The sequence below is a fragment of the Marmota monax genome, unplaced genomic scaffold, assembly GCF_021218885.2.
Source record: "Marmota monax isolate L192 unplaced genomic scaffold, Marmota_monax_Labrador192_F-V1.1 WCK01_AAM20220418_F8-fsc00019, whole genome shotgun sequence".
Lineage (NCBI taxonomy): Eukaryota > Metazoa > Chordata > Mammalia > Rodentia > Sciuridae > Marmota > Marmota monax.
In genome coordinates this window covers 2,642,574-2,665,822 of record NW_026695242.1, presented here as the reverse complement: position 1 = coordinate 2,665,822, position 23,249 = coordinate 2,642,574, and the positions used below count along the sequence as shown (strand labels likewise).

The following is a 23,249-nucleotide window of genomic DNA, read 5'->3' as shown; positions in this document are numbered from 1 at the left end:
GCAGTACTCTTTGACCTGAGTGAATCTGGCCTGATAAATGGCTACGTCTACAATAATGCAGGGCTGAATGGTAGACAATTTATTCCCTAGTTTCTAGACACCTCACAAGCAAGATTACTGGGTTAAAAGCCTGCTTTCTTATTTTGAAGTATATTTTGGGGCCAAGAAAATGGAGTGTACATTTCATCTGTGAATCATCTGAAGGCAGGTGCTCCCACCTCTCCATCTACCCCTCTGCTGAGCAGTACTTTCACTGTCTCTATTTAGAAGATCAATCCCCAGTTCTGAGACCTGCTGCTGATGGGTGCCCTTCACGGAGTTATTAACCAAGTCATGGGGAACTGTGGAAGGGCCTGACAAACGCAGTCATGACCAGAAGCCTTCATCTTCTGGACGAATCTAGGAGGGTGGGGTCAGTGTGCTGGATTGCTAACCTTCTCTTCTGCACCCTTCTCAAAATCTGGCTTTAGTAAGGAAGGGTTCCCCTAGGAAGCAGCTGCTTTTATGGCTTAAGAACCAGAGCTTCTGAGAAAGGGCCTAGTAGGAGGAAAAAAGGCAAATAAAGTCAGAATAAAGGAAAATAAACAGCTGGAGGGAAGCACCATCTTAGGTTTCTTATCTTAAAATTTTTATATTTCTCCTTTGACTTCCTCTGAGAGCTGTGAAGATGTGTCAGTCAAACTGACAGTGTGTTGGAAGAGGAAGATAGGGAGAAGGCAGGAGAGCAGGGGCACGTGTGGGAAAAAAATAAAATAAAAAAGGCTTGGGCCACAGAAAATGAATCAGAGCAAAGATGCTTTGGAAACAACTGCCAGGTCAGATGGGTGTGATCAAAGGTTTACTGATGCTGTGTGGGGAAAAAAATCATTAAGAAAGGCCAGAACAAGACAGTCAATTCCAACCAGAGCCACAAATAAAACACATTCAAAGCAGTGCCATGGGGTAGCCTTTCTGTTACAGCCAGTGAAATAAAAAAACAAGCCAATGATTGTTGGAAACACCAAGAACAGAACAAAAGGAGATACTGATGTCAAGGAAAATAGCGCTTCTTACCCAGTTCAGTTATCATTAGAATGTGTGTTCCACTGTTTTTTTCCTGATTGACTGATACCAAAGGCAACTTGCCCGGTTTAGCTAATTGGGTACGGCATTTAAGGGATGGGGAAAGGGAGTGGAGGAAAGTACAAAAAAAGAAAAGTGAGGGAATAACAGAGGAAACATTCTAAAGCAAAGGGACCCAGGACCATGAGCAGTTTGCATTTGTCTTAGGGGAAGAGTCACTCCCCTAAGTTTTGCAAATTTATAAATGATAGCAGGACCTGCCATGGACAGGTTAGAAGTGGGATTCCATTGGCCAATGAATATGGCCCCCCCTCAAAATCCCATCATTTTTAAAACCATAGTGGCCATTTTCTGCAAATGGTCTTTGGCTGAGATGTTCAACTAGAACAGATCAAATGTGAAGTTGTTACATCTTAGCCAATGCTTCTACCCAGTTCTCCATGTGAATTTGGGTAGACCTGACATTTTGAGAATTCAGATTGTGGAAGCTGTCCAGACAGAATGCTCAAAAGAGGTGCTTCCAGTGAAAATTCATGAGAAGGAATCCGTAGAGAACAACCTTTCCTCCTTTCTTCCCCTTTCCCAAATACATGCCCTGATCTCAAAGCCATCATCTCATGCTCCTTTGAAAACAGTGAACAGTATGAAGGAAACAGTCTATTCATCTCAGAGAAAAGACAGATCAGATTTTCCTTCAGGTAGTCTGCCATATTTCTTTCTACCCCTGCCCCTGTCCAACTACACAGGAAACAAAACCCATTAAGAGGCTGAAAGAGCAAAAGGTAGGCCAACCTCCTTATATCCTGAATGGTCTGGAAAAGAGGACAAAAAAATTTCCCCCAGAGCCAACAATGACCCCCACCTAGTTCAGTGATGATGGGTATGTTGACCCCAGTGGTGATGGATGGCTGGCGTAACATCCCGTGCACTGGGCTGTTATCCGGAGAGGATCTGTCCATTCCTGGAGGTGTGAATCCTAGTGGCAAGAAAACAGAGGAGGAAGAAAAATTAGAGAAGTGGAAAATTTGGAAATATTGAGAGTACAGTTTACATATGCAACCCCTAAAATGTAGCTTATGCATTACTTAGAGGTCAACAATTTTCACTCTCAGGATAAACTCAGATGGGTAATTTTTTAAAAGGACAATGTAGGAAACCATTGTAAATAATTCTAACTCACTTTGATTGTTCTCTAAAAATCCAGACTACTCCAATTATTTATTCCTTCTTACAGATTTCAATCCCCTCTCCTTTCTGGCACATAGGAAAATTGACCTCTGTCCCCCTGGAGTGAGAGAGGACCATGTGACACCTGAAATGCTCTGGCACATGACAAGTGAACAGAGCAATGCAGATTACTTCTGGTACAAGTATTTGACTTGCTGTCTTTCTATCCCAGGCCACGACAACTGTGGGGGCACAGGTTGCAATGGAGGTCAAGTGTATACAGGAGCCCTGGACAGTTGCCCAGACTCACAAAGCATTCTGTCCAAGTGAAAAACAAAGCTGCATTGTTTTAAACCATGGCAACTTGTTTGTTTGTCACTGTTGTCCTTACTTCAGCACACCTAATCTCTCCTGACTGTTATCTTAAACCAAGTGATTGCTTCTCCTCCTGCCAGTCAGTGACTGGCTTGGGTTTTGACACAGTGCTGGACAATGGAAGGTGGGGTAGGGGGAATCTTGACTGGGGCTTTGAAGAATTGCTTCCTTGCTCTTAAAAAGAAGAGATTTTCATTTAATACACTGAACATCCTTATGTGTGCCTCCAGTGCCTGGACCTGTGGCAGCCATCTTGCAAATAGGATGAACACTGGCTCAGTACCAAAGCACCTTCATGATACTGACTGAAATGAATCACAGAACTGCCCGAGTTCCTGAGATAACTACCCAGGAACCACCCTAACTTAGTTTCCTAATATGTGAGATTTCATACACACACTGAGTTTCTCTTTTCTTTCTCTTTCTCTCTTTTACATGCTTACACATGGCATAATATTTTTACACATATATGCACAACATAAAATATAATATTTTTGTTTAAGCCAAATTGAGAAGGAATTTTCTATCTTTGCAACTACTGTGATAGTAGGAGCAAATGTGACTCCATTTTGTTTTATGACTTCATCCTGTAAAACAACCATGCCAAGTAGAAGAGTCATGACTGGAGCAAGATGTTCTTTTCCTTTTGCTATAGAAACCTTTAAGAACACAGAACTACCTAATGGGGTTTGTTTCTGTATCTAGGGTAACGGGGCTCTCTTTCTGTAACTGGGGTGACTGGGCTAACTGTGATTGGTTAGGCTTCCCTCTGCTTGACTGCCCTGTCCTGCTTCTGTAACCTGGCTTGCTTGCATTGGCTAGACCCACCGAACATCCCTTTTGCGGTTTTCAGGCTTATAAGGAGTGCCCTTGCAATTGTTCGGGGATGATCAGGGGAACAGTTTTATGTTCTGGTCAGCCGCCACCGGTGTGCTTCAATAAAGGCTTGATTCGATTACACGTGAATGTCTGGAAGTCAGTTTATGAAACCCTGGGACGAAGCTTTAACTATAACACTACAATCCTCCCAACTGATAATACATGCCATTTATTTACTGTGGATCCATTGAATTTCTCAGGGGGTCCAACAGCAATATCATAAGGCAAATGTGGGTACGGAAAACCTGGAAAGCAGCTGCTTGGTTTATGATTTTGCAGTTTGAGCTTCCTTGGGTCTCAGGCCCAAGACCTGAGTACATGAGCTTGGATCAATCATAACTTCAGAGAGAATAAGAAAGGATCCCAGATAAGTCTAGGGACTACCTCTCAGGGCATTCATAGAGACACATAAACACGAGAAACTTACTTGCCTCATATGTTCACTTGTTGAAAGTTAATTTCTCCAGTTGGATATGAGACTCAGTTTGCTATCCCACCTTGGGAGACAGGCAGGTGCTCACATTGACTTTGGATTCTTTTTGTCCTTGGTGTATTGCCACACATACTTATCCAGGAATTAGGAACTATGGTTCAAAGTCATATGCTACATTACCAGGAAAAAAACTTCAAATAGATTATATGACCAGATTTCTGACTCACTCTCCAGTAATGTGACAAGATTGGGCTGAATCTAGCATTTTGGCTATGCATGAATCAGGCATAAAACGACAGGTGCTCAATAATTGCCTGTTGTTTGGAGCAGGTATCTATGCATGAAATGCCAGAAAAATATAAAAGGACTTTCTTATTTTCCACTCTCCCATGTATCAATTTCATATCAAGTGCCAGACTTTCAGGAAGAAAACTTTTATTTAGTATCCATTCCCTAATTGCACTTAATTTTATTCTTTATGATAATATACTGTGAACAGAGCAAGTCATTTTGAAAGACAGTCTAGTGTCCATCTTCCTGAACTTCTGAGGGTATGTTTTTCAGCTAACCTCATAACCAAGAACATGCATTTTAAATGCTAGCTGTTTTCTTCCCCTAGAATAGTGAAGGGGAAAACTAAACTGTTTTTATCAGAAGTTTCATTCAAAAGCATGAAAAACTGCAAGTGGCAGCTGTGCAGATTCAGTGGATGTGACGTTTTTGAATTTCTTCAACTTGACAAGTAAACACCTTAAATCGGTAATGCTATATGCATAATACATGGCCTGTATTTTGACATCCATCATCAAATGCTGACTTGAGAAAATACGGGTTTGTACGTCAAGGAATAGCACCCATAGAGCAGGGAGAAATGCAGGTCACATGGTATTAGGAAAACTGTATTTCATTACAGAATCTGCAACAAGCCAAAGCATCCTTTTATTTTATCTTATTTAAAGATCCCATTTTCAGCTGTGAAAAGACTCAATTCCTTTGCATGAAACCTTCATTTAGAAATGACATGCTTGCTTCCTAGGCCTCTTTCATTTTGCTTTCATATTCCATTTTCCCCTTCAGTCACCAAGCCTGGTTCCATTAGCATCTGCAACTGACAAACCATGGAGGGTGTCCAAAGACATCCCTCCATCGAAAGTCTGTCTCTCCCCATCCCCGACCCCAAGAGCAGTGTGCTTTGGTTGGCAAGAAAACTTCAGCAATACTAATGGGTTGTCTTGTGTTTCTACTTTTCTGGTAACACATTTTTTTAAAGCAAAAGACAATAACAGCCCAATAAAAAATAGATTTTCCCTTTTTCCTCTCATGTAGAGTTGTGTTAATGATGAACAGAATTTACTAGCATTATTTTTTTTCATGGGAACCTTAATATGGGAAAATTCTGGTCCTTCTCAGATTCCCTAAGGAACCTTGGAGCGAAGGGAGACTTGGGTGCCTTCCATTAAAAGGAAGAGGTAATCTGGCCTCTGATGCCAAATGGTGGCGTTTTTCTCCATTCTTCACAGGGGGTTGGTCTCAATTGTTGACTGAGGGATTGGTCTCTATTGTATCCAACCCTCTGATTATTTGGCTCTGCACTCTTTTATTGCAACAGCACTGGGTACATGTTTGGTGGCACTTTGTATCTCTATGGAAGCAGTGCTTGAGAGAACTGACACATGGAATGTACTCCGGGATGTACAGCAAATCCAGGAAACTGTCCCTTCGTTTGTTAGTAAACTAACATTTGGGAAATCAATTTTAGAAACGACTCATTATTTTGCCACAAGAAATGACTAAGAATGTTAGCATGAGAGAGAGAGAATAAGAAGTCCTAAACAGAAAAAAAGAAGAAGAAGAAGAAGAAGCAGGTTCAAGTTTAATTATCTATAGCTCTAGCTCTCACTGATACGGGCTTGTGAGTCTTTAGATGTATTCCCATTGCCTCTGTTGGGCATGGCCAGGGGAGGCAAGTTTCGCACTAAAAATGACTTCCAAAGATCATCTCATCTCCTTCAAGTGAAGGTTGCTCCCCTTTCCAGACTTTAGTGACAGATATGATAGGCATCCACTACCTCTTCTATTCATTTGGCATCAACTATAAATGCCTTCACCACCACTATCTCAACCAAGTATTCTCATTCTATAGGCCAAAGACTCAGTTTCCTATTTCTTTGAACTTCCCGATTGTCCACAGATTGCTTGGCATCTACAGAAGAAATACACTGGGATAGTTAAGAGTATGGGCTTGAAGTTAGATGTCATGGCTTCAATCTGGATCACCTACTTCTTAGCCACGTAACTGTAAGCACTGCACAGACTCTCTCCTATATATATATATGTTTGGTACTAGGGACTGAACCAAAAGGTGCTTGACTACTGAGTCACATCCCCAGCTCTTTTTAATTTTTATTTTGAGACACCATTTCGCTAAGTCTCTAAGGCTAGCTTTGAACTTGCAATCCTCCTGCCTCAGCCTCCCAAGCTGCTGGGTTTACAGGTGTGCACCACCATGCATAGCGAATTAAAACAAATTTTCACAATGAGTAAATCTTGGAAAACTAATGAAAAGGCAAGAAGCATTGTTTGAACATGGATATGTTCTGGTATAAATAATCATATCAGTCCTGTGATAAACTTCAGTCCAACATATCTAAGGAAAAAGGAGTTTGGATATGGGGAAGACTGGTATTTTTGTTTAGGTATATTAGAAAACTGGTGGCCAGTCTCCATGTAAGAAAGGTTCTTCAATTCTTCTAGCAGTTGCAGAATCTCTCTGGAGGCTCTGATTTCTAGATTGAATTTCCCACCTCCGTTAGCTATTTGAAAGCATAAACTTTTCTCTTAAGCTTCTCGGCTCCTAAAATGGTTTTGCTACCCTCCACGTTCTTTGGCAGCATTTGTGCTCTTGGTCATATGTAGTCCTGCTGGGTTCAGCTTGAACTTGCAATCAGCAGCATCTGATGTCCTTCCCATGATATTGGTTATTCCAGAGGCTGACTGAGCTGGGCCTCAGGTTAGGGAAGGTTAAGTGCCCTTTAGCAGACATTCAGACAATGGGATTTCATTTAGGAGGTCTTAGAATTAAACAATGTAATAGACACTTGATCTATTCCTGAGAAGTGTGCAGACAAAAACATGGAAATAATAAAGAGATCATCAAGCCTTCATTTTTTTAAATGAGCTGTTTTGGACTTCTGCTATATGCATGCATGAACTATATATGCAGCAGGTAAGAGAAACCATATGGTTACAAGTGGAGAAGGCTGCAGCTCAGAGATGCTCTACCAGAGAGAAATACTAGAAAAGATCCCTAGGGCAAGGTAGATGTAAGTGTATTAGAAAGTGACAAACACTATGGAATGCAAAGCAAAGTCAGAAATGCCCTATGGTTAGACTGATTAAGATAACTGATAATAAAGAAGGGGAACTGAAATAACCTCAAGGAAAAAATAATAGCATATTTATTGAGAGCCTATTACGTCCTAAATTCTGTTGGCATAATAACTTTAGTTCTCAAAACTCTTCTAACTAGAGATTATTATTCAGCGGGTGAGAAAAATGAAGCACAGAGAAGGCAAGCAACTTGCCCAGGAACACACATCTAGGTATCTGACCTCAGGTGTGAATCCAGCAAACTAGCTCCATGGTATCCTCTTAGATACCACATGTGTTATATTACTATGTACCAGACTGTACTGAGGTTTTTCTCCCAATCTACCTTCTTTATTCCTCATCACAACCCTAGGAGTTGAGGGACTATTAATGTTTTCATTTTGTAGGAGGAAAATAATAAAGAGAACAATCCAATAGCTTGCTCAGGCATATCCAGCTGCTGAGTGGCAGGTCTGGGAGCTTCGGCCAAGCAGTCTGACGTGAGAGTCCACAGATCACCACACCACACACAGTATTTCACCCCCTACTTTAGGGTTGGTCTCTCCTTCTCAGGTACCAACCCTGGCAGGCAAGTTTGAGGCCCGAGCCAGTCTTATTTTTTTATTGTTTCCACTTTTAAACAACAGCAGACAGCAACTGGGACCCATTGTAGATAGGCTTAACTTGCATCAGTGTAGCGGCATGAAGAACTCAGTACATATAATAAATGCTTTATTACGGCACTTTTCCATGGGGGAAACACAAAGTACTTTCTAAATCTTCCCTGGTTAAGTCCCCAAGCCTTTTCAGGGGGAGAGGGAGATGGAAACTCTTATCCATCACCTCCCCTGGAGTAGATGGAGAAATGAAGGTAAGTGCTTCCTCCACCCCCTTAGATTTAACATGAAGGAATTGGTTGAAATGGCGAACCAAATTATCTTTTATTGTGTGCATATAAATGATGGTTAGAAATCCATATGCTATGCTAAACTAGGGAGATAAATTAGGCCCAGTCATCTAGGTTTGCTGAGACAGGTATTCAATATGAAGTTGTAAAAGGGAAAGATCACCGTTAAAAATGATCTATAAAGACATGTTAAAATCAAGAGAAACATCTCATATTACATCATCTAGGAGATGAATTAAATTTCCTGTTAATGCCAGGGAGGGGGGGAAATCCCAAAGCCAAATGTCAGATGAAGTGAAGATCAATAAAAATATTTTGATAAGTAAATGCAACAATGCTATTTAACACATGATTGGCAACTGCTGAAACATAAATTATCCAAATTTCCTATTGCTGCTTATGGGAAAATTATGCAGATTAGAACTTGATTAGGCTTATATCATGAGACTCAATTTGGACTTTTAATCTATTAAGCTCCAATAAATGAGGCATCTGAATAGCTCCCCTGAGTAACTCCAGTAATAGCCACAGCAGTCATTTTTGCACTGTGTATTCCAACAAATTCTTCAGCAGCTCAAGTAAAGAAAATCCCATTGCTTTCTAACTAGGAGGGGGAAATCCATACATTCAGAGTCTTTTGGGGGAAAAGACTATAAGAAAAAAAAAAAAACCTCAGTTTTTCCTTGCAATTTTTTTTAATAGTAGTTTTCCACAAAGTTGTAGTTCATAGTCATGAAGTCCAGGCAGCTGACTATGTTTACTCACTAGAAACTAATCATCTACCAAGGTGGCAGTTCTACTGATACTACCCACAGGCCACTCCAAGAGACTACTTTCCACTTAGAAACCTGAGGGGGCCATAGAACCCACAGTGTCCTGCGGCTCTATGTCCAGGAGGGAAGGGGAAACTCTCCTGCCAATTTTTGACAGTGTGGTTGTCTGCTTTCTGCCAAATAGCCCTGTGTTTGGTGGAGAGCGTTGGCATACACCAGAGCATAAAGAGTTTGGAAACAGCATAAATACACAATTCTGTGAAACCTAAGGGTGACTCTTTACTGATCATTCTATGTTAGACACACAAAAGTTTTGGAAATCCTCTAGGCAATTTCTCCATTTTCCAGACAAGGAAATTGTGGCTCAGAGCAGAGAAGTTCTTAGCCCCAAAAGTAAGGAAACCAGTTAGTGGCAAAGCTAACAATAAGTTACCAACTGAGATGGTATATGTTTTTAGCTTCTTTCAACTCCTTCTCCATCTAAGGAACCATTCTACCATGGTGGTTGTGTCAGAGGACAACCTCATTTGCACTCTGAGCACAGGACTGGCAACATGAAGCCAGGAATCTGATTTGACAAGGCCAGCAAGATGGCCCTCCCTCATCCTGGACTCATCATTGAGGAGTCTGTCCTCAAACCAACCAATCAATGTTCCTTCTGTCAAAGATGTTAAACATGTTGTGGCTGCAAAGTCAGAAGGTTGTAAATAGTGGGCTGCTGATGTCCACATAGTCCACGTGGGGCAAATGGAAACAGGCAAATGAATTAAGGGGTGAAGGGAACAGGGCACAGCTCTACCATTGCTGAAGCTCCCGGACCCAATTGTACCTTTTAAAGCCAAAAGCGGCTCCCTTCTGTGACACTCTTACTACATAAGCCTTTTTGAGTTGGATTTCTATCACATGTACCCAAAGCTCCCAACTAGTATAGTAACTAACTCTGTTCTTCTTGCGAAGGATTCCTATGCATGGGATCATGTGTATCTATGGAAACATGACGGCATCCTTTGTTTAAGTGTTTCCACTTGCCTATGTCCAGTGAGAGTGACCAGTGACAAGATCTGGGTTAATACCCCTGCCCCCATTTATTTTTCTTTCCAATAAGTAACACTGACAATTTTAACAGTACATTTTTCTAGAGACTGTATTTGATTAGCACCTTGGGAAGCTAACTCCACCCAAGGCATAGTGCCTCATCCATTTTAGAGTTTGCATTTTGGTCCTGACCCAAACCAAAGCAAACAAGACCAGCCAACCGAAAAAAAAAAAAAAAAAAAAAATCTCTGGAGCTATTTGCCCATTAAGCCTCCCGAGATCTATTCAGCCCATAGACAAATCTCACACCCATGAAACAAATATATATTTGAATCATCTCTCCAAGCAGATGGTCTCTATCCTTAATGTTAACTTAAAAAACTTGGTCTAATGTTTGTCTCTGAGAGGGATTGGTTAGTGGAAGGAAGGGAGAAAAAAAAAAAACAAAACAAAGCAAAGCTAGTCACAATTCAAGTACAGCTAAAACCACGGATTTGGAAAGAAACCTGATATTCACTTGGTGTAATGTCTTTATTTGCCCAATAGCTCAAGATGTCCTAGCACGGTTTCTACCATTTCCTGATTGATCTTTACTTCCTCCTAATTCGTTTTACACCTTAAAAACACAACATACTCTGTCAATATGAATCAAGTGACTCAAACTTTGGCCTAAGCTATTTCATTACTAAAAATTATGTGTACAGTAATAATTTACTTATATTAATGATTTGGTAAAATGTTATTTTGTGCATAGTTATTAAAATATAATATTAAACTGAAAAACACATGAATGTCAAATTTGAGAATACTGATTGTTAAATATGCATTCACTAAAAATATTGTAGAAAACTTTTAATGACATAAAAAAAAAACAATATACAATCAAATATTTGAGAATAAAGTGTTTATACCTATTTTAAAAAACAAATATAAGGAGTTGGGGATATAGCTCAGTTGGTAGAGTGCTTGCCTTGTATGCATAAGGCCCTAGGTTTAATCCCCAGTAACACACACACACACACACACACACAAGACTAATATGTCAACTTTTTTCTTTTTTAGAGAGAGAGAGAGAGAGAGAGAGAGAGAGAGAGAAATTTTTTTTAATATTTATTTTTTAGTTTTCGGCGGACACAACATCTTCGTTTGTATGTGGTGCTGAGGATCGAACCCAGGCCACAGGCATGCCAGGCGAGTGCGCTACCTACCGCTTGAGCCACATCCCCAGCCCCTCAACTTTTGAAAATAAAGGATGCATATTTTCTTCTTTTTGCTTCTAAGAGTTCGTAAATTTTCTAAAATGAATATTACTTATTTGTATAGTGGAAATAATATAAAAATCACACATAAATAAAAGGAAAAAATGCCCTGAAATCTGAAAATTCTGTGTGACCCTTATGGGATAAGAGCAGCTGGTTGACATGGTAGATGGGCTTGCCTTGTTGGTTTGTAGGGATCTAAAAGGTCATTTTGAGAGACTGAATCTCTAGGAAGGAACTGACTAGCCTAAGGTTATAAAGTAAAGTACTTTAGATGAAGGAGGGCCCAAGGAGAGCTTTCAGGATTTCCAGGTTTCTGTTGTTTCAACCTCATTTTATAAGAGCTACTCAATCTCAGAGCAGAGGCTGCAGAGTCCTCATGTCCAGTCATCATTGGCTATAAGGGGCCTACGAAGAGCCACAATGCTCTAGGCACACAGTTGAAAGAGAGCAGTGAGGACTGCTTTGCAATACAGAGGAAGAGTGGCAAATGCTAATTCTTGTCCCTGCTCCTACCAAAACAAGTGTGCCCACCCCAGAAATGCTACCCTTCTCTGCCCTTCTCACCCAGTTCCTGCCCCTCTACCACCTCCTCCAGAAAGCTTGCCTCAATTACCTTCTCTCCCCACATTTAGGCATTGCACACAGCTGTCTCCCTCTGCATGCTTCCATTCCCTTTACTTACTATTTTAAAATGTCTGAATTTAGGGCCAGGATTGTAGCTCAGTGGTAGTGCACTTGCCTAACACAGACAAAAAATAAAATTGTATGAATTTCTATCGGTTATGTGCTAAGTACTACGTGCTAATGTTTAAGTATTTTTAAGCTTCTTTCTTGATCTTCATATACCTATTGGATTCCTCATCTCAATATGTCAGAGACTGTGTCAGATCTTTCTTTATTATTATTTATTCTTAATTCCTGTTCTGAGATCCTCCCTTTTGCTGACACCACTAAAGGACAAAGGATATTTTGCCACTAACATAGGATCTCCTCTTTCATGCTGGATCTCATTTCCAGTAAACTAGAGGTTTGCAATGCCAGGGAACATGCAGACATATACATTGCAAGACAGTGATATGACGTGGAGACTAATAAAACACACAGAAATCCCCCCTTCTTGTTGCCAAGACTATATACCATTTTGTTTCCATTACATCAATTTTTTCTCCCCCTTTTGTGAGCATTAATCAAAGAAATGCAAAGAGCTCATTAAAGTGATAGACTGACTGAAAATGTAACCACCTTTTCATTATAAACAGTTCCTTTATGTTCTCAGTGCTATGGGCTTTGTTTTTCAGCATTTGTCATGTAGTTCAAATGTCCTTTTACATTTAAAACACCAAATGCCAAATGGGCCCCAGTTGTTTGGTTTAGTATGAACCAATGGCCATCTTAGCAAAACCCAGAGCTACAAAATCACAAGGAAACTAAAACATCCATATCTTAAGCACACAGAAAATTAAGTAGCTGTAAAAGATGGATTTGCCAAGTGATCCAAGCATCGCCATGTAACTCAGGAAAAGCAGAATCCTGTTGCTGAAAACTTCAAGGCAAGCTGTTTCTTAATAGTTCTAGATACAGGATGCCTAGCTTAAGATAGTGGCTAAGGTTGCAAACATTTGATCATCCTTTCAATAAGGGCATTTTGTTTATTTTTTTTTCTTTTAAGTGTTAAAGGATTTTCTACATATATATTTGTGCTGACAGATGAATATGAAACTTCAATCTTAGATCTTGGGGTCAGGTCTTAGCACATGCATGTGAACATACACACACACACACACACACACACACACACTCTTCACTGGAGGAGGGTTTGATTGGTGCTAGCTTGATTCTGAGCAACCCTGTCCACAGCACCATCACTAAGCACCCTTTGGCAACAACCTGAAATGGGCCATAACATCATGGTTTACAGCTAGATTGAAATCAGTCCTCTTGAGTCATGTCTCTTTCCATTTCTAGTTTTCTACCCTAGGGCAATTTACTTAAATCCTAAAACTCAGTTTCTTCATTTGTAAAATGAAAGGATATTAGGTCATAAAGATTAAATTAGTTGATACAAGCAACCTTCTTACAATAGCTCCTGGCACAGAGTAAGCACTTTATAAGGACTAACATTATTATTCAGCAATAGAGTTGTAGGGCTAACAAGAGAAAACCAAGGCATGGGCGTTAGCCCCAGATCAACCCCTAACTCTCTATGAGCACTCGCAGGGGTTCACCGTCTACTCCATACATGGTTTTCCCATCCACAATCAGAGAAAGGCAATGCCCAAATTCCTTTTGGTTATGGAGCATTATACATAATGCTGGAACTGTGATACTTTGGATTGGGTCACTCAGTATTCAGGAATAACTACAGTCTTTCATGGGTTTGAGCTTTTTAAAAAAGTAACTAGTGTCCTATCACAGAGTCTTTGTCAACAAACTCAGATATATGCATTGAAGATTGCAGATTCCAACCGTACACATGATATCATACTCTGTCTCAGGAGAAGACTCAAATCCTGATGCCCAATCCTCCCTTCTAGACCCCAGCATCCAGACAATAGGGGTTCATTTGCAGCAGAATGACTTTTGTCAGGGCAACTGGTCTGTTCCCCCTCCTTTTATTCTTCCTTAAAATAGGGATGATTCAAATTCTCTTTCAAATCCAAAGTTGATGTCTCTTTCATGAGTCCAAATTTTAAGAATAAAAAAGCAAAGAATTCAAGAACCTCTTCCAGATGCCTTCACAAGCTCTGGCACAGATCCTGTCTTTTCATTCAGTTTTATCCCTTTGCCCACAAAAGGGAACTTCAGTGCCCAAACCAACTAGAAGGATATACTTTCTCCAAAGTTGCTATAATGGCCCAAAAGGCCATAAATAACCATTTATTAAACAAACATATGGGCTAAAGGAAGAGAAACCACCACAATTAGGCCCCTGAGGCCTGCAAACACAGTACATAATGGGAGGACTCTCCTAATCCTGGCCATATATTACCAGTTGTTCCATTTTCGGGAAGTTATCTTCATAATCAAGATGCTATCCTGGCTATTGTGGGCTTTAGAACTATTTTTAATTTTAATTTAAAGAGCAATTAAAGAAAGACAATGGATACGTGGGATAATAAAGTAAGTGATTAGCAGCATGCAAATGACAAAGGCTTAATGATAATATGGTTCTAGTCTCCAAAGGGCTTGTTGAGAGAAAGCCCTTTCTACATGTGGTTGTTCAGCTAATGTGTCTCAACCCACAATTACAACATTGCTGACACCATTAACCAGTGAAACAACATCACTTCACGAAATCCTTGTTGTCTCATTAAAATGGAAAGGGTCAGGTAATTTACCAGCCTTGTATGTCTAGTTTTGTTGTTGGTAATTAGCAAACATTACCCAGCATGGACTCCCGCTGGGAGCCGGAGAAACTTAGTGAAATATTAAAGAGGAAGGTCTTTATATTTCACTGGAAAATTGAAAAGAGGTGCAGTAATATTCTGCCTGTCATTCCATTGTAAAGAGCAAAAGGAAAAAAGCAACTTAGAACTCTTTCATTTAGGGAGAACTCTTTGGAATATATTAGGAAATCACCACCCAAATCAAGACCCTGAGTCACCACTGGCAAATAGTGTCTTTGTTTGTATTTACAAAAGGGAGTTAAAAGTGGGGGAAGACAGGAAACTCATAAAGTTCATCTTTATTGTTCTGACTTAGATTTTTTTAAATTAATATTATGGAAATTAAAAAAATATTCTGGAAATAGATGGAAGGGACTATAAAAAGTACTCTCTTTGAAACACTATATGACTTAAACAAGCACCAGAATTGTTTATTCAAGAAGTGTGTGTGTGTGTGTGTGTGTGTGTATTTTTTTTAACCTAGAGATTGAGGAAATATATCCCAGGGTCCTGACTGCCTGCCTCCCTGCTCGCTAATGGAGCTGCCCATACATAGGAACTGAGAGGTCTTGCCTGTAATGTTGGTCAAAGCTTGGTGTGTTGTCAGGGAACAGAATGGTATCTTGTTCTTTAAGTGGAACTTTTGGAACATAAAACACATTCCAATAAATGTGAACAGAAAATTATGAATTCATTAAACTACTTTGGTATCTTGTGCTATATATAATATTTATATTCCGACTATTGTAAAATATGCTTTAATATCTTTAGGCAACTATAAGGACTTAAATATTTATAAAATAGCTAAAGATAAAGTATGGCCCTCTTATTCCTACATACAGATGATGTAAGGCATGCAATCAAAGACAATAACACTCTCTGCCCATTTGTCATCTTAAAGGAGCCGATCAACCAGCCATCCCTCGTGTGCCATCTACATAAGAGTTGTTGCCGACACAGGCGACTCTAGAGGAGTTCGCGCCTTAAAAACTACCTAGAGTGCCATACTTCACAGAAAACAGGGCTTTCTGAAAATGGAGACAAAACAATAAATTTGCAGGCAAAACAGCTCCAAAAGGGGCTTCAAAATACTGCTGTATTTATCTCCAGGACATGTGGGAATGTAGGCATTTTGATTTAATATTTCATAACATAGAGGCAATTGCTTCCTTGCATGGTATATAATTAATGCTCATTGAAAAGAGTTTTTTTTTTTTTAATTCCTCAGTATCCTAAATGCAAATAAATAAATAAACAAATAAGACACACCTGCAAACTAGGAAGAGTTTTCTTTAGAAATGTAGAAGAGCCCTTCTCCATAATTTCAGTAAAGCCACCATGAATTTATAATTACCTGGGGACATATTAAAAGTATGTTTACAGATTAAATGTGAAACCATAACCTTGATGTTCTCACTATTTAACTTTCTTGTTTTCCTTTAGCCCCACGGTCTGAAAAGTTTCCAAATTCTTCTGTTTCCTATGCTGATAAAGTATCCAAGGAACTGCTTGTGCTCACCTACCTTGATCTCTCAAATGGACATTCCCTTGGCTCATTTCCCTGCTTATTTGGCCAGCAGGTATAAAGCTGGGAATGATATGGAAGTTTGGAATCAGAGTTCATTTCTCATTATTCCCTGCATGCTCCTAATGTCTGCTATGTGCCATCCAAACTTCCCAGAAATCACCCTTGCAAGTCTGCCAGCTCTCTGGAGACGTAAGCTGTGTTGAAATCAGAGCCCTGATGTGAGGATCAGAGGTAGTTACCTTGGGTAAGGGAGGAATAAGCCTGTGTTTCTCAACCTGTGCTGTGTGTTGGAAGCACTGGTGCTTACATCCCACATCTAGTGTCTGATTTAAATGCTCGAGGATATGGCCTCAGCATATCGAGAATTTCAAAAGTTCCTCAAGATGATTGCAATGTGCAGGTAAAGTCGAAAACCAGTGGACTGGTTCAGAAATAAATCTGCCCACACATGTGACAAAGCATTAATACCAAAATACTTGAGGAACTCCTACAACTTCATAGCAACAGACAGATTAACAAATAATCTGATTAAAAAGTTGGCAAAGGACTTGAATAGACATTTTTCCAAAAAATATATACAAATGATCAACAAGTATACATTAAGGTACTGAACACCACTAATCAGGGAAATGCAAACCAGAAACACAAAGAGATATCTCCTCACATTTGTATGATGGATGTTTTCCAAAAGACGAGATAAAAATTGTTGAAGAGGATGCAGAGAAAAGGGAACCCTTGTACATTATTGGTGTGAATGTAAATTGGAATTATGGAAAACAATAGGATTCCTCAAAAAATTAAGAATGGAACTATCATAGAATCCAGCAATCTCATTTTTGCCTCTATATCAAAAGTCAATGAAATCAGTAGCTCAAAGAGACATCTGCACTCACATGTTTACTGTGACATTATTCACAACAGCAAGATATGGAAACCACCCAAGTAGTGACTGACAGATGAACAGATAAAGAATATTATTATTTGGCCATAAAGAAAAGATAAATTCTGCCATTTTTAGCAACATGGATGAACCTGGAGGTCATCATGCTAATTGAAGGCACCTAGAGAATAAAAGGTACTGTGAGGTCTCACTTATCTGTTCAATCTAAAATCTCAAACTCATAGAAACAGAATAGTGCTTTTCAGGAACTGGGAGTGATAGGGAAATGTTTATTGAAGGGCACAAACTTTCAGTTACAAGATGAATACATTTTGGGATCTGTTGTGCTGCATAGTGACTATAGTTAATAATACTATAGAGGATACTTGAAATGTGCAAAGAAAGTAGATCTTAAGTGTAATCATCCTCAACCCCATAAACAAGTACCTAAGTGAGGTGATAGATATGCTAATTAACCTGATTGTGGTAATCATTTCACAATGCATATCAAATCATCATATTGCACACCCTAAATATATCTAATTTTATTTTGTCAATTATACCTAAATAAAGCTGGACATGGGGAGAAAAACACTGGGCTAGGTGAAGTTCTCAAATTTGTATACAAGTTTCTTATGTCTATGGGGATATGAGGAGGAGGACAGAGAGATGACTCAGCATTTTGATAGATATTTCAAGGGATTTAAGAACCCTACACCAATTAAGAACTAACATGCTACATGTGTCCTGGTTGAGGGCCAAAAGTAGTCTTTAGAGGACAAAAGGAGGCAAAAGAGAGAAACCAGGTGCCACTTGTCATCTAGCTGAAGTAATATGGTCCTATTTTGCCAGAAAGCAACTCTGGGTTGGTGTCACTTGACTGAACATCAGGACTCATGCCATAACCACTGGCTGAAGGCTGGCAGGGTGGGGTCTTCTGTTAATGAGCTGTTTAAGGCCTCATCTCTGCTCCATGGAAGAGCTCTGCTGCATGGTGTCATGGCTACGGAGAGGAAAACCCTAGTGGTCACTATTTATCCTCCCAATTCTTCCTCTTGGACTACTACCTCGCAAAGTTGTCTTGGTCTCCACCATCATCTATTTTCTTTGCATATTCATAGATAAGAAAAGTCAACAGAAATTCTGGCTGCTAGGTATGCATGGTTAGCCCTGCCTTATTATTTGTTATTTTAGAGAGGCAAATGAAAGAAAATGGTAAAGCTGCCCAATAATAATAGCAAAAATAGCTAAAATGGCTTGATTCCTAAGTACTAAGTACATCCATTCACCCTGGGGCTGGCACATATGGTGTGAAGGTTGAGCACTGCACAATAGCTAATCTAAATGGGTAATATTCATACCATGGACATTGTATATTTGCATGATTATTGCAATATTTTCACCTAGTAGATGACAAAAAATGTAATGTAACATAATCAGTTCATTGTGACAATTTTTCTTCAACAGAAATGAATGCCATATCTTGATAAAGGAGTACCTTTTTCTTTCTGACTCCAAAGTTCCATATGGACAATACCTGTACCTCCTTTACTTTTCCCAGCAACTCAATGATCCAGGAATCAGTATTCTCACTGAAAACCACCCAAGTACACACAGAGAAGTTAAGTAATTCGTCCTGGCTTAGTAAGTGGCAGAGCTGGGATTCCTAACCATGCTGTCTGTTCCAAAGACATGTCTATATGACTAAAAAGTGCTATTTCTATAGAACTTGATGTTTTATAAAACTTTCTGTATTTATATGATGATCCCTCAGTGTCTTTGGTAGGACCACTTTAGTGAGCCCTATTTTGTGGATAAAGAAATGAAATCATAGATTACTCATTCAAAGTCAAAAGACACATGACTGACAGAGTGAGTCTGCTTTCTGCACTCCATGACCGTGCCATCACTGTGGCTGCTATGTTGATGATTCACCATCAGAAACTAGAGCAGCAAAACCCATCTTCTGAATTGCTCCTACCCTAGACTTCTGCTGAGAGGAATGTCCATCCCTAAAGGAAAGCTCTAAGGAACCACATGATGCTTTATGGGAACAGAATGTAGAGGTACCACCTGCCCTTTTCTGAACTTTAGAGGTCTCATTCTTAGAGCCAGCCTCCTCAGGCCATAGGTGGTATATGTCATAACACTCCAATGAGGCCAGTAAATGGTTGAGAGTTAGAAGCTACTAACAAAGATTAAAGAATGGGACAATTTTTACTAGAGAAAGCTGGGCTGTCTGACCAAGACTTCTGCAGACAAGTTCAACATCTTTGATCTTTGAAACTCTTGCCCAGTAGTCAGATGTCAAATGAATGAAATGTGATTGAAGCCTGGAGGAAAGGTATGGTGCTTAATAAAGGTATTGGGCTTCTTCCATATATCTGGCAGCCTCTTTTTATACAATAATCATACCTATTCTAATTCAAGTCCAGGTACTATGGAGAATCCCCTGACCACTGCAGTCTGAAGCGTCCTCTGCTGCCTCATGATACACTGCATGGAACCCTAGCACTTAAGACAGCTGATAGATACCAGATGCGGTGGTATATGATTGTAATTCTGGTTATATGGGAGGCTGAGGCAGGAGGATTGAAAGTTCAAGGTCAGCCTTAACAGCTTAGTGGAAGCCTGCATCTAACTGAAAAATAAAAGGGGGTGGGGATGTAGCTCAGGGGTAAAATGCCCCTTCATTCTATTCTCAGTATTAGAAAAAAAAATCTTGTAGAAAATCTTTATATTAGAGATATGTAACGAGATGCTTAATGACTACTATACAGCTCTCCTAGAATTGGGGGAATATTTTTCCTCCAGAACATTCTATAAATAAAACTGATGCATTTAAGAACAATGTCTCTTTAAATATTCTATAAGTCCAGAACTAAATTTATTTATAAATCAGTTGCCTTCTTTACCTCCATTGTCTCTTCTTGAAGAAGAGAAACAAGGGTTTAGGACTTCACATGAAGTTCTTCTTGTAAAAGGATGGGTAAAGGCCAAAAATCCTTGGCTGGTTTGCGAGCCCCATTTGCTAGTTGGAGGCATCAACGCTATTTCACAGCATGTGGATTAAATCTATGCCTAAGAAAATTACAAATGGCTCACATTATGAATTTTACAAGGTGTTCCAGAATGTCCCCAAACCACTGTCATTAAATATGTGCATCCAAATTGTGCCAAACAACTTATTTTGTATGTCTCTGTCACTTTTGCCTATGGATCCCATTAGCTCCATGAGGGCATGGATTATGCAAAGAGCAGAGACATTAACCTCAGGCATTGAATATAAACCAAACTGATGACTGGGAAAAGCACTATTGGCTAATCTGTCCTTATCCAGAGTTTTCTCAGGGACCTGAGAGAGTCCATGGGATGACAAGACTTCCTGTACCTTCCTTGGATTATACAACTGTGCATTGTTCCCACAGGATAACTTCGTTGCACCATTTTCTGAGACTAACATATCAACCGAAATCCTAGACTTTGGGGGGCATAGGGTCCTGTTCATTCTCATCTTCCACTTTCTATGGAAATTTCCACCTGGAGAGGGGAACAAGTAGATAAATCTGGAAATATCTGGTACATCTCTTGACAGAAGAAAGCAATGGCTGGATGTCAAATGTTCTGCTCTCTTCCTGACACCTTCAAACTTCAATTCACGTTAAAAGGGGTGAAAAAAAAAACAACTCAAATGATTATACTGTTCACAGGCACAGACTAAGCATAATCCTTCTTATTTCCCTCAACTCTATTTTGTCCAATTGTAACAATGAAAAATCCTAGGTTCTCTCATTGTTGGAATGGGTAAGGACAAGGACCTTCAAACATGGAGATTCATGGAGAGACGATTCAAAACAAATGATAGTCCCTTGAGTGTGAGGATTGTTTTGGGATGAGGCAGGCATATCTTAGATGCTTCCCTTCCTTTGCACCCCTCAGGGATGCTTTCATAATCCTTAAAAGTATATAGATGCAGTTTGCATTCTCACCAGGATATAGTAACACTTCTTTTATGGAGCAGGTTGAAGTAGTGAGGAATACATAGGCTCTGGAATGAGACAGTCTGGGGATCAGCTCCTGGTGTTCTGGGCTAGCTATGAAAAAAACTTGGGGGAAAAGGTGCTTAATTTTCCCGAGGCTCTGTTTCCCCATCTTCAAGATGAAGATGGTAACTTGTGCCTTAGCAGTTCTTCAGGGAAATGAAATGAGATACTATATATGAATGAGCCTGGCACAAACTCACCTGAAAAATAAAAATTACCAAGTTCAAAAACAGGGATGAACTAAGCACACAGGTTTTGAGGAGTCAACCAACACATGAGAGCCTGGTGCTAAGGCAATGAGTTCAGGCCGACGCCACCCCACATCTGTTTTCTGTCTCCCAAGCTAAGACTTCCTTTCCCTGCAGTTGTCCCGAGCTCAGCACAGCCTGAATGGGAAGCGAACCTGCTCTGGTGTGCTCTGGAAGCAGAAGATGACTCCATTTGTTTTATTTTCCTTCCACTCCCAAGAAAGACCTTCATGTATGGAAGACACAGAACCCTCCAGATTCAGAGAATGGTCCACGTTTCTCAGTCTGCCGTTGCATCACTATTGTTTTTGATTGTTTCTTTCCCTAGAAATGCATTACCAGGATAGTAAACAGCCATCTTCAGAGGATCTCTCATGTAATGAAATATGCTGTGTAGGAAAAAATTCTCCTAAGTTGAAATCATTTTGAAAACAGCTGCAACTGCTGCTTTGCTGAAATACATCTGCACCACTGGGCTGAGATTCATCTTGTGATGTCCGCAGAAGAAATGTAACAGGGCAGGCCCCTTTCTGTACTTGAGACCTGCTCAGAGCCCTAAGCCAGGCTTTCTTTATTGTTTAGTAAGCTCTTTTAATGAAATGTACTACTCTTATTATAGAGGATTCAAAATAAGATCTAAATCACAAACCAATAAAAGAAAATTATTGGGCTGGGTATCTAAAGTTACTACCTAGAGGCTACTCCAGTGTGGTATTTATAAATCTCTAAACAGTTAAGTATAATTGTCTTTCTGGTTTTTGGGATGGGAGCCAACAGCAGTTTCAGTTACAACGGAAGAAAAATATTTTAGCGCTGAGCTTTTTTCGTTCGGTGGGTATAAAGAGAAATGGCTTCTCCCCCACTGCCATTTCAGAATTGAGAGAGAATATTGTGGTAATGAAATGTTATATGGGAGCAGCTGAAAAAATGCTGCTCTGATTTCAGGGAGGGAGGACGTGGGCGAGGATATGTGTATAGGTGTGTTTGCAAGAGAGAGGGGTGGCTCTGGATGTGAGGGGAACCGGGCCTGGAGAAGTGGAGGAAGAGAGAAAACTGGGAAGGGCAGGTGTTGAAGGGTGGCGTGGGAGTTGAGGATGGGGTGGTCTGTCACATTAATGGCAAAGCCAGATGTGCAGCTGCTCACCCAGAGCCAACCACTCTGCATCTTTAGACACAAAGACAGAGCCGTTCAGGAAGGATGTGAACACTTCCACTAAAAGACCCATGACCCCAATCCTGCCAAACATCAGAGCACTCCCTCTGGAGTAAGAATGGAGATCGTATAAAACGCAGATCCCTGTGTCATAAAAATCAAGAAAATACTGGAGACCCTCCATTATAAAGAACCACAGAACTCCTCTCATCCAGTCTCAAAGACCAAGCCGGTAACTTTCCTTTGGCAAATGGACATGTGGTGAGGGGATGCTCACTCTGTTTTTAGGCAGTCCGTTCTGTCCATCCTATTCTGGAAATGTCTTCCTTGTGCTGGGCTAAAATCTGGTTCTCTTTAATCATTACTCATTGGCCCTGTTTTTTGTCTCATGGAGAAGATAAAAAGGACCTTTAAATCTGCTGATCTTAACTACTTGGAAAGTGGCATGTTGTGTAGGCACTGCCCCAGTACACTGATCTCCTTCACACCGTTCATCTGTTGGCCCATTTCCCCTTCCGATCTTCATCCCTTTTGACGTACCCTTGTCGTATGGGTCAGGATGAAATGATCACTGCTTGAAATAAATTACACTGTCATCAAGAAGATTTGTTTGAAAATTAACACGCGAAGGTCCACGCTACATTCTGTCCATTCGCTTTGTCCCAGAGTTCTGGCTTAAGAAGGTCCTTAAGAATCCTGCCTTTGCCACCCAATAATTTAGCAATTCCAATCCCCATTGTCTCACCCAA

General features: G+C 40.1%; 1 protein-coding gene across 17 annotated transcripts in view; it reads right to left on the bottom strand.

Annotated features, from left to right (window-relative positions):
* The window catches only part of Kcnma1 (potassium calcium-activated channel subfamily M alpha 1), a 715,498-nt gene that overhangs the window by 39,241 nt on the left and 653,008 nt on the right, over positions 1 to 23,249 (bottom strand). For 9 of the 17 annotated variants that reach the window (XM_058577961.1, XM_058577962.1, XM_058577963.1 and 6 more), the window contains one exon: positions 1,925 to 2,038. In XM_058577961.1, coding sequence (XP_058433944.1) covers positions 1,925 to 2,038 — 114 coding nt within the window. Of the gene's footprint in view, positions 1 to 1,053; positions 1,135 to 1,924; positions 2,039 to 23,249 lie in introns of all 17 variants that reach the window. The other 8 variants (XM_058577957.1, XM_058577958.1, XM_058577959.1 and 5 more) reach the window with 1 other exon arrangement.